Source organism: Rhinolophus sinicus, chromosome 1, assembly GCF_057876585.1.
Source record: "Rhinolophus sinicus isolate RSI-liver-muscle chromosome 1, RSI-T2T, whole genome shotgun sequence".
Classification (NCBI taxonomy): domain Eukaryota; kingdom Metazoa; phylum Chordata; class Mammalia; order Chiroptera; family Rhinolophidae; genus Rhinolophus; species Rhinolophus sinicus.
In genome coordinates this window covers 49,663,885-49,676,050 of record NC_142501.1, presented here as the reverse complement: position 1 = coordinate 49,676,050, position 12,166 = coordinate 49,663,885, and the positions used below count along the sequence as shown (strand labels likewise).

General features: G+C 35.9%; 1 protein-coding gene across 3 annotated transcripts in view; it reads right to left on the bottom strand.

The window, feature by feature from the left end:
* Window positions 1-12,166, bottom strand: part of ANO6 (anoctamin 6) — a 209,399-nt gene that overhangs the window by 57,671 nt on the left and 139,562 nt on the right. For all 3 annotated transcript variants that reach the window (XM_088798927.1, XM_019748415.3, XM_019748416.3), the window contains exon 3: window positions 9,190-9,321. In XM_088798927.1, coding sequence (XP_088655053.1) covers window positions 9,190-9,321 — 132 coding nt within the window. The remainder of the gene's footprint in view (window positions 1-9,189; window positions 9,322-12,166) is intronic.

Genomic DNA, 12,166 nt, shown 5'->3' with positions numbered 1-12,166 from the left:
TAATCCCTCTAGTGGGACACCAATGACACCATTTTATTAGAGGTCCAGGAAATGAGTACAGCCCTGCTTCTTCTTTCCTCTTTTACCGTGTTTCCCCAAAAATAACACCTAGCCGGACCATCAGCTCTAATGAGTCCTTTGGAGCAAAAATTAATATGAGACCCGGTTTTATATTATACCCGGTATACTATATTATATTATATTATATTATATTATATTATATATTATATTTATTATATTATATTACATTATATTATATATATTATATATATTATACCCGGTCTTATATTAAAATAAGACCATGTCTTATATTAATTTCTGCTCCAAAAGACACATTAGAGCTGATTGTCCGGCTAGATCTTATTTTCGGGGAATCAGGGTACTTCTCTTCCATTTCATTTTAATGGCATGATAATATGCTCTCAGAGACGTGTACTGTAATTTATTTAACCAATATCAAACTGTTGGATATTTAGATTGTTTCTAATATTTCATTACTATGAAAATCCTTGTAGAACATTCTTTGTGCATTCATTATTACTTCCTCAGGAGAAAGTCTAGCAGCAGAATTATAAATCAAAGACTATATGCAATTTTAAGTTATTTAATACACATTGCCACACTGCCCTCCAGAACAGTTACACTAATTTATCCTATTTCAGTTCTTATCTAGTTCTTTACAAAGAACACCTGAAATATTTACCTGATTTCTCTCAAGATAATTGGTAGACCTTGAAGTTGGTTTATAATGCCCCCTATAACTATAAATACTTAAACAGTTGACTCAAGGATAGGACATTGTTATTTGCTTAAACATGCTGTTAATATATCTCCCTGGTGTTACTTAAATAAGATAGTTCTTGTTATTTTCCTTTGGCAAGGCAATTCACAAAGAACTAGTGGAATATTTAAAAAATTGATCACACCAGTTTTCTTGGTTTATCGGGTAGCTAAATTAGCACAGTGCTATATTTGTCAAACAGGCGCATATCAGGAAAAGACTGCTTTCTTAAGATTGCTTAGGTCTGTTTAATATGAAACCATCATCTTTACTTCTCCTTACAATTTACACTTGGATAAATAACAGTGTTCTTGACATTTAAAAAAGTTAGGGTAGAGTTGTCTTCCATGTTAAAATGAAAGAAAATTATTATTGTATATTGCCTGACATAGCCATTGCCCAATAAATATTTGTTGAATAAATGACTATCTGAGGTCACAGAATTTTTAACTAAATATTATCTATGTGCCTTGTTGGAAAACCTTACATATAAGAACCTAAACTATGTTCTGTAGTCTATGATGTGTATTTGGCAACACAAAATGATTAAACCAGATTCACTGGCTCTGAAAAATGCCCAGTCATACATTACATTGTGCTGTCAATTATCTATCTCTAGGGGAGCAAATTCATGGGCATTGCAACCTTGATCTACCTTCTTCTTCTTCTTCTTTTTTTCCCCCCTCCCTATTTCTAGTAAAGCCAAAGTGACTATAATCATTGAGGAGGACCTATGTACAGCACAAAAAGATGCATGTGATTCTATTATTGTTGGTGGAAGATAGTACTGGGGGTTCAAAGTGAAAAGGACAAGAGCATCTATGCCATTCCAGAAACTGATATTTTATTCATACCTCTTTTGAGAGGTTAATAAAGCTGTCAGAGAAGCAAAGAATAAAGCAATCAAAATCACAAAGGACAGACTGGCTTAATTAAGGAAGTTTTCTGTCCCTAAGCACCTTAGATTACACATCTCATTTGGCTTAATAAAGTCATTGTTGGGAAGGACTTGCTGGCGAATTACACCATAATAATACTGATTGTAAACACCAATCTGCCTTTTTCTTTGTCACCAGGTTTTTCAGCATAAAAAAGCAGGGGTTGTCATGTCTAAGAAGTAAAATTTACTGAATACACTGAGATGATAATAAAGCACAAATCAGTTAGGATTAATGAAATACACACATAGATTAATTTCAAATATTCTTACAGCTTTGTTAAGCATATTACTGATGGTGCTGTGACTGTATTTTTCAACTTGCCAATCTTTGTTAAGCCTATGAAGATGGATGAGAAATAAGTCAAAGGTACTTCATTTGTGCAAAACATTACTGTCTAGTTACTCTAAGTGCTATTTATTAGTTGTATATCATGTGCTCAAGAAGGTTTAGTAAGGAGAATAAGTTATTTAATCGAGACTTAATTTTAATTCATAGGTTGGTGATAAGCCATTGAATGTGAGTGGACCTATCTGATGAGGGATTTACTCAAGAAGGTAAAGTGTGTTCACTACGGGACAGAGAACAGATGAGCATCCAAGTGATAAGCACAGAGTGGAAGTGAATGTTTAGATTAAGTTTACTTCCAACTTTTCTTTTTTAAATGAACACTTTCGGTGTAATTACAAAAATAAATAAATGGTAACTTAGGAAACAGAAGTTTTCCAAGAAGGAAAAAAATATCACCTATCACCCACTGCTCAGATAACCACTGTAAATATTTTAGGGCAGTGTTTTCCAAACTTTTCTGCTTAAATGAACAACTTGGAGCACTGCTTAAAAAGCAGATTCTTGGGCCTCTCTTCTGGAAATTCTGACTCAGTAGGGTACAGGATGAGGCCTGAAATAATCCACTTTTAAAAACAAAGCAGATGACTCTTAACATCAGATAAGTTTAAAAAATATTGTTTTTCATGACACACCTTTCCTGTGCATCTAAACAGCTATTTTTAAAATATTTATCCCACTCAAGACTGTTCCATTTGAGAATTCAGTATAGCTGGTTTTTCAGAGCCCTTCACCCTTCTATAGATAACCCTTTAAAAAAGTGAGACACAGGCGACTTTTGGGACCAGGGCAAATGACAGCTTCTTCATTCAAACCTAAGGACAGATCTCAGAAGGGCTAAGCAGGAAAAGGGTTTTCTTGCCCCACATCTTTGTGAGATGAAATGGGATAATCATTTTACTTTGCAGGATTTCACTGTCCTCTTTGTTTGTTTGTTGGTAAGGATTGGGTCCAAAGACACTTCCTACTTTAGAAATAAGAAGATTTAGATTCACTGCTCTTGTCCTGAGAACTCAAAAATAAAACCAAACATGCTTATACCAGCAACACATTTTGTAGCTGTAACTTGACACTGCTGATTCTAATTGAATTTATTCCTTTTAACCTACAATCTTAGTATAAACAAGTAGGGTGTAAAGGAAGGAGATAAAAATATAAAGAAGAGCTCCCTGCCTTTGTCTAAAATATTAAAGAGTTGAAACTAGACTTGATTTCATTTCCTAAAACAAAAGACAGAACACCTTCCAAAAGTTATCTGAGAAGGTGAAACCAACCAACACTGGCTGCCCTCATCTCTTCTTAACCTATCCTAATATGAGCCTCAAGTTTCCAATTCATGGACTATCTGTGTCATTTCCAGGAAATGTTTTATACTGTTCTGATTCTTCATTATTCCTCTCTGCCATCCCTTTATTTCTTCAATTTGGAGAAGGTATGCCAATATTAAGTCCATGCAATCAGGCCTTTCCCTTTACGAGGATCCATGGGATACAGCTCTTCTGGGGGATCCTCAGACCAGAACATTACATTTCTTTCGAACAATCAGTTTTGTTTTTATTGGGTTGAAACTAGACTGTATTACTGATGACATTCCCTATTTTCGTTGGCCATGAGGAAACCAGGAGGCAAACTTGCCAATAAACCATAACTTTTGATTAGGGCCTTATAGTTAATAATAAATCATTTTGTTTATTACTCTAATACATGGCTTCATTTTATTTTCTGGCCTTCACATTTCTGTTACCCTGATTTCCTCATCTAATTATTTTTATTCTTGATATATTTTTGTAAGTGAGCTCAAATACTTTTTAATGAATTATAAATTAATAAACTATGCTAATATAGTATTTGCATAAGTAGAGAGCTAATGACTATGAAGACTGTACATTGCATGTTGAGTCCAATAATGATTTGTGAATTATCTATACTGTTAGTTATCGTCTTACTAGCCTGAAATAACCATATTCTTAATGCACATAAGACTTAATGAGAAATCAACCCCTGTGATCACCTCGATACAAAAAAATTTAAAAATCATTTCATAAAATTTGAAATCCAACTATAGAAACTCTTAGCAATATATAACTGAAGAGAACTCCTTTAACTTTTTAAAAGAATACCACTAAAAACTTATAGCAAGTGTGATATTTAATGGTGAAATTTTAGAAACAGTCCCACTGAAATCAGGAACAATACAATGATGATTACTACGTGTTATTGGTTCTATGTCTTAGGCATTGCACTTGGACAAGAAAAAAGTATAAAGATGGCAGAGAGACAATATGATCTTTTTTCTTTTTTTTTGGAGCAAACTTGAAATATTGTAAACTGCTAGAACTAGAAAGAGTTTATCAAGATTCTTAGATAGAACTTATAAAAATCAATAGACTTTTTAACACACAATAAATCACAAACTGCAATTTAAAATTCTGACAACAAAAATTTAAAACATTAATAATTAATAAAATGTACAAGATATTCATGGACATTATAAAACTTCACTAAAGAATGTAAGACACAATAAATGGAGTGATGTGCTGTGTTAATCATACTAGAACTTTCTGATGAACTTTTAAACATTTCCAAAGAGATCTCATCCAGTTTCTATACAAACAGTTCCAGCCTCAAGGTTACACATCTACAACAATGTGTAACAGTTTTAAAAGCTAACAGGATCTTTAACCAATTAGTCAGTTATCTCACATTATTTGAAAGTGTGGATATAATTTAGTTTGATCACTCATTTTTTAAAAAGCTCTTTTTCTATGGTCTCATCTCTATGGGCCAAATCCTTCTGCCATACAGTAAAGAATTTTTAAGGTCAGACATGAAATACAAATTTTCACTTTCATATATAAACTTTTTATCAACTTAAAGAAATAAATTTTCCATCAACTTTCAGGAATGGATTCTGCTGATAAAACATAAATAAATAAAACACATATTCAGGACTGTTTGTACTGTTTCTGTGCTATCTAGACCCCCCACATACTCTTTACCATTATTTGAATTATACCATTATTTGGTCATAAACACATCTGTTTGAAGGGAAGCCAAGTGGCAGACAAAATGAAATTCAAATAGATCAATTCTGCCATTTGCTAGCAGTTCTAAAAAAAGGAAATGAAAGAAAGAAGCATTACTAACCAAATCGAGCAGGAGGAGTTGGAAAAGTATATGAGAATCTGTTTTATTTAGAACATTTTTGTCCTTCACAATATATATCAAACATATTTAAATATATTTAATCACTTACTGTGCCAGACACTGCTGGCTGCCTAGTGAACAGTCATTCTCCACTTCTTCATTACTAAGAAAAGCACAGTAGTTTTCAGATATTGAGTGATCAGGTGTTTCAAGAGATGAAAGACTAGTCTTGATTAGTCTATGCTAATGATGGTGACTCCATTCATCTTGCCAGGAGTTGGTTAGGGATAGATTTGTGATAGACAATGAACTGTGAAAGGATGTCTGTTTTGGGCCCTTCCAGGGGAGTTTTCTTTCCCCTTAAAAAAGGGCCATGAGAAAGGGCATTCTCTCCCTTTGCCTCTGGATGCCTGGAATTGTAGCAGCCATCTTATAACAGAGTGAAGCCAGTTTAAGAATAGCCAACATTTGGAGGATGGCAGGGCAGACGGACGAAATGAACTTTGATTCCTGATGACCTCATTAAGCCAATAAATTATCTACCCAAGAAATGGTCCTATCTCCAGGCTACTTCTTAAATGAGAAAATTATTATTTTCTTTAAGCATGTAAGCCATTTTGAGTTTGATCTTCCTATTACTTGCAGTAAGAAACAAAGAAATTGAAATGATTCTGTGTTAAGAACTACTGGCTAAAAGAGCGTTTATAACCACTTAAAGTCATCCCCTTGCAAAATCTAAATGTAAATTTTTTATGCTTTTAAAAGGAAGGTGTGAGGTTTATGAAGTATTTTCACTAATATAAAGCGATAAAGTTACAAGATATTTGGAGGTTTGGTTAGAAAAATAATTTCTCTTTTACTTTTGGGAAGACATAGCCTTTTAACTCCTCTGTGTTTTTGATATGTGTGGCCCTATCACTTCTACCTTTCTCCATCATCTCTAAAAAAAGTATTTAACAGTAGTCTTTAGGTCAGCTCCTGGCAAAGTCAACCTTGGTGTTGCTTTAGGAAATCAATATGGTTCAGACATTTTTTTTTTTCCTCTCAAAGTAAACAGCATTTTGAAATTGCTTTTCCTTGGTGTTGTCCTAAATCCTATATGAGGACTGGCAGGGAGTATGACAGAACTTGCAAAAGTTTTTCCAATTAATAAAAATGTGATTCCAAAGCTGAGCTGTGCATTCTGCTGGAGTCTAACTTAAGCAATTATGTACAAATAGAAATGCAAAACACTTCAAAGCACGGCTTATAAAAACCAACATCACGGTACGTCAATCCATGAGTTCAGGGATTGCCCAAGTTAATGATTTTTTTTTTCTCCTGATATATGAGTTACCCTGGGACCTATGTTTCTGTGTAAAGCAAATGTAGAACTTATTAATAATGCAAGCAGCTGTAGGGCTCCTTCACCATGGCAGTGAAGCTCTTGTCTAAAACTAGAACTACTTCCTTTATACGTTACTGGGTTAGATTTGTTTAACTTACTTCATGTAGTACTCCATCCAGTTCCACTGGCATTCGGATGCTTAATGAATATTTTATGAAGGTGACTATGACTGCATAAGGAGATATCTTAGTGTCCACAGGAACATGATAAAGTACTCTAAGCTACTGAAATAGTGATAAAACTATACAATAATAGGAGAGTCATGCCTTTTCATACCAGTGCACGGTTATAAGAAAACCCCAAATAAATGGGAAGTGACAGGAATGAACATTACTATCTAACATATGTTGAAAATTTATATAACATCTCTATATACTATTGTATTTAATAAAAACCACAACCCTACGGACTAAGTATCAGGATTCCCATTTTCCTGAATCTAAGATGCCATTGGTTGCATGGTGAGCCAATATTCTAGGTACCGATAAGAAAAAATTCAGCCAATGAAATTATGGCACGCCATTTGTGAGATGTACTCGGATATCAGAGATGTCAAAATGTAAAAATAACAGGCATCTCAAAAATAATCATAAAATATGATGATAAGAAAATTCACTGAAGTCACACAGCCAGTTAGTAGCTGTGGCAAAGACAAGCCAGCATCCAACAAACCTCCTGTTCCCCTTCCACAGGGTGGAGTTCCTACGGAGAAATGGCTGTCCAGCAAGAAAGTACACTTTCCACCTGCCTGAGTTCTGGTCAATAGAATGTGAACACAACTGATGTAGTCACTTCCAGGCCAAATAGGTAAAGAAGCATGGGTACTTTCTCCATCCTCTCTCTTATCCTAGCTACTATTTATGTTGATGCCCAGGATGATGTTAGAAACTACCTGTGAATATGGCAACACCTCTGTGTCAGTCGGGTTCCTGAATGACTGCAAGGAACAGAGCTATACCTGTACCTCCAAACCACTGTGCCAAATAGGGATGCCACATTGGGCTTGACACGAGCAAGAAATACACTTTGATTTTGTTAAGCCTCTGTCATTCGGGACTAGTCTGTGAAATCAACTAGAATTACTCCAAGTAATACAGTGGCAGAATTAGAATCTGAATGTGAGGTTCCAAAGCCAAGGCTCATCCTGTGACACCACGTAAATACAAACCTCCAAACTTACCCTTTCCAAAATACAAACAAAAAATCAAAATAAAACAGGACTGATTACTTCATTTTAAATAGGTTTCACTTGGTTTGAACAAATGGGCACAAATCAATAATTTTAAGAATATTTCAGAGAGAGTCCAGCTAGGGACAATTAAAGCTGTATGTATGTAATAGCACAGATGTGAGGAAAAAACAGAAACAAAGAATTGAAGAAGTGATTTTCAAAGTGGGTAAAAGTGACACTTACAGGTATGCTCTCTTTTTCTCCTGTTCTAGTTTAATACAGTTTGAGTTCAGGGAAAGGAAATCCAGGCAGGTGTAAAAACCCTAGCCTACTAAACAGTTTAACCTCTTGAGGTAACGATGGTCCTGTTACCCGAAAGAGCTTGAAGCAAAGGAAAGGGAGGAAGGAGCAGCTTGATTGGCAATGGATGACAAGGACAGAAGGGAGGTGACAGAAAATGGGAGAGGTCAAGAGGACAGTTTCTAGATTCAAGACAAGAGTTTGAAGGACGGCTCCACTATTTCTTATACTAGAGCAATCACTTAAACTCTCTAAGGGTCAATTCTGTCCTCTAGAATGGTATGATAATAAAATACATCTCATGTTATGGGGATTAAATGAGAAAATGCATGTAAAAGGCATGTACCGTCTGTGAGTGAGCACACACAGAATGCTAGTTACTCCCCTTGCTGTCATTATTAATTGTTACCTTCCTTTCCTACCTAGTTGCAAACAGCCACGTGTGTTTTTAATATAAATCTCTTCTGTAGGTAGTGCTTTTCCTTGGAAGAAAGTCTGCCTTCAGCTGTGAAACCAACTGAGGTTAAGAGCCTGTGGAAGTTTCTATTTCAAATTAAAAATAAAAGAAATGTGTTAACATGCCTTGAGGGAATGATGAACAGAGAAAATATGAAGGTATGTATGGTATATGATATTTCAAACACCAGTTTCACTTTACTGCTTACATAAAAACAGCACTTTTTACTTTTCAGAATATTATAAAGAATAAAAAGAAAGAAAAAGAGCATATGTCATGCAGGACGGCCTGCGGGGTCTCTGCTCCCGCTCCCCCACATAAGGACGCAGGATGTGGCTAGGCCAAAAAGGAACACCCACGGAGCCATAGGTAGAGGAGTCATACCACTATAGTCTCACTGGAGGCTGGATTCACATGACGTGCGACCTGCTGTCCGCTTTTCTGCCAACCGACCAACGACTCTCCTCGACTCCCCTCAACTCACCAACCAGCACAGCCGCGGCAGCTATATCAGGGGCCAATTGTCTAACTGGCTACAGCTGACGGCCAACTAGCCACAACCGATGGCCATCTACTACCCGAGCCAGCACCTTTCCACGTGAGGCCGAGAGCCTGGAAACTGCACTCCTGGCTCTGTCCCCACAGCATAAAAAAGCTTACCTTTTGTTTTTCATTTGAACCCTTTTTGTTGGTCTCCTTCTTCCTACTTTCATCTTCATACACGAGAACAAAGTCAATTCTTCGGTGGCCGTCATTAAAAAAGAGGGAGTCAAATTTTCCATTAAATTCTTCCTGTGTGCAATGGAAAAACAAATTTAAATATAATTTTTGAAAGAAAAATGCCAATTTATAAGTGTTTATTTTCTAGCTTTAGTGGGTACATCGATGTATTTACAGAAAAAGAGAAATATATCCATTACTAGTTACTTGACAAAGGTCACTGTCCCCACGATCTTCGCAAGCATAGTCTGTTCTTGGTGAAAGGAATGCTGTGAATTGAGCAGTTTCGCATTATTCTACAAGTGCCTGGGAAAATACCAGCAGTATATATGCGACACAATCATCCCAAAATTATTCCCACCTCAAACAGCAAAAGGAGTATCCGGTTTGGAAATGAACACAGTAACCAGAGATGCCTATCCACAGGACTGAAGTTCATTTAACAAGAAGAAAAATCTCCTAAAACAAAGCACTGTTGATGAAAACCTCATCCTTCCTTTGTCTTATTTTCTAACTTTTTCATCATCTTTCCTGACTTTTCTCTGGACCTCACCACTTTATTGAAGGTATCATTTGATAACCTTAAACAAATCCTTCACTATACACAAAAGCTACAATGGTCTTTGGTATTTGTTCCAAATTTCACAAAAGATACCCCCTCATTCCTAGGGAGAAAAAAAAATAGCAACGACAACAAAATAAATGAGACTTTCATTTAGATCTCAAAAGCCTGATGGGTTAAAAAACAAAGAAATAATGGCAAAACACAGACCTAATACAATTGAAAACCATGTCTATTTGGAAATGAACACAGTACTATTCTCTATTACTATATGAAACACATCTCTATGACTATATGGATTTGTAAAGAATTGTTTCGAAAGACTTGAGTTTGTTTTCTCACATAGTTTGTCAGGATGCTTATGTAAATTTTGTTGTTTAAGAATCAAACTGCTTTTTAACTAAGTAATATTTTTAATATTTTCAGTTTTTTAATTAAAAGCTCATGGGGAGATTGCATTTTGCAGTCATTTGGTGGAAGCACTTAATCATTCAATGTGATTAATTCTTCTCTGCAGTCAGCATCAATTAGTACAAAAATAACCTAATTTATACCACCACTTCCTCTTTTTCTTCCCACTTTGGAGATGTATCTTTTGCTAAACATATACAACCTGACACTTGTGATTCCTTTCCTCTTTTCCAGCAGGGAGCCTGTGAAGGTTTATTAGTAGTTGACGTTCCCCCCATTTAGCACAGTACTCCACCTGCAGAATGCATGCCACTGATGTAACCTAACTCAACACACCTTCATCTCAGCCTCATTTAACCACAGGCTCTAACCACAGACAGTGTGACTTTGCCTGGAGACCTTTCCTAGCCAGGGCACTGTGGGGCCAGGAAAACAGACACATCAACGTCTTAAGCTGATGCCACTACCCAATTCTTTTATTTGCAATTTAAAACCAACAAACTTTCTTTAAGAGTATTAAAAAGCTATAAAAAAATGCTCAGCCCAGTCTTTTTCCTATCAGCCAGAGTCCTTGAGGCCTCTTCGATTTCTCTTCCTTTCAATGAAGATGTTACTATTGGTGCCACCCTGGGCAGCTGCTAGAGGAAAATTCTGTGTAGAGTAAAAAGAAAAATGAATAGTTTCTCAGAATGGTGAGGTAGGGTGGAATATAGCCACAAAAACCGGGTTATCGTTGCAGACATCTGTAAAGTGTATAAAAGCAAATTGTTCTCTCTTGCCCACATTATGTTGCCTTTGGTGGCATCCAGCAGGAGCTCATTGAAGTTAAGTTCTGAAGAATTAGGCCTGAAATAAGAACCACATTTTCTTAGGACTCCAGGCAGTCTTCCTTGCATGGCCATTGCTCAGGGGCACAGATTGGCAGCTAGCTCTACGCTAATCTGGTCTGCACGCACATCTCTCTCGTGTGATAGAACATCATGGCCCTTTGGAGGAAAACCCCTACAGACTTGGCAACAGTTGTCTGTGAGAAATAACTAGGTCAAATTCTGATATGGTATTATTAGAATGCAATGTCAGGGAAAAGGGTGCCAATTTTCTACTGCTGTGAAATCCAGGTTTCCTATCTCTTGGCGGAAAACATTCTACCAGGCAATTGGGAAGAAGGGAGAAACTAAGTGCTGGGTTGGAAAGAATACGTAACAAACAAGGGAATCTGTCTAAATAAAAAAGGCTAATTTATGGATAAAACTGTTATGTTTATAAAAAATGGAAAAAAGGCTGGATTTTTCAGTAATAAGTCCCACTACAGGCCCAACTCACCCAACAGGACATCAAAATAATAGAAAACTTAAGAAAAAAAAGTCCTCTCCTAAAATTTTGCTTTTGCGTTATATGAAGTTTTAATAATTTCTCAGGATAAATACAGTTTATCTTTAAATGACTGATTATTCAGAGGTGAATTATTCAAGTCCTGGCCTCTTTACGCCTTCTCTCAGTTTACTCAAAATTTGATCTTTAAAAATTTTACTCTCAAAACCCCATTAAAAGAAGGCAATACAAGCTGCTGCTGAACTCCTATGGAGTTTCAAGAATCATTCAAGTAAACACCTGACAAACCTGTTGAATTTTATTTTATTCTTGTTATTTTTATTGTTGTTGCTGTTATTATTATGCTTGTAACGAGTATTTTTAATGCATTTAACATTAACTTCCTATCCGAAGGTATCTGAAAGGAGGTTCAACATTTTTACCAATATGTCTTCTGACATTTTATTTTCTGTTGTTATTACCTCCTTCCTCCTTGATGCTCATATTTATCACCTCACTCTAAACCTTCTACCCCGGCTGTCTAGCTTTACAACTCACCCCATCAAAGCAACATTCTTTTAAAAATCACTCTCTTATTATCATTCCTCTATTCTGAAACCAGGAAGGTTTCAA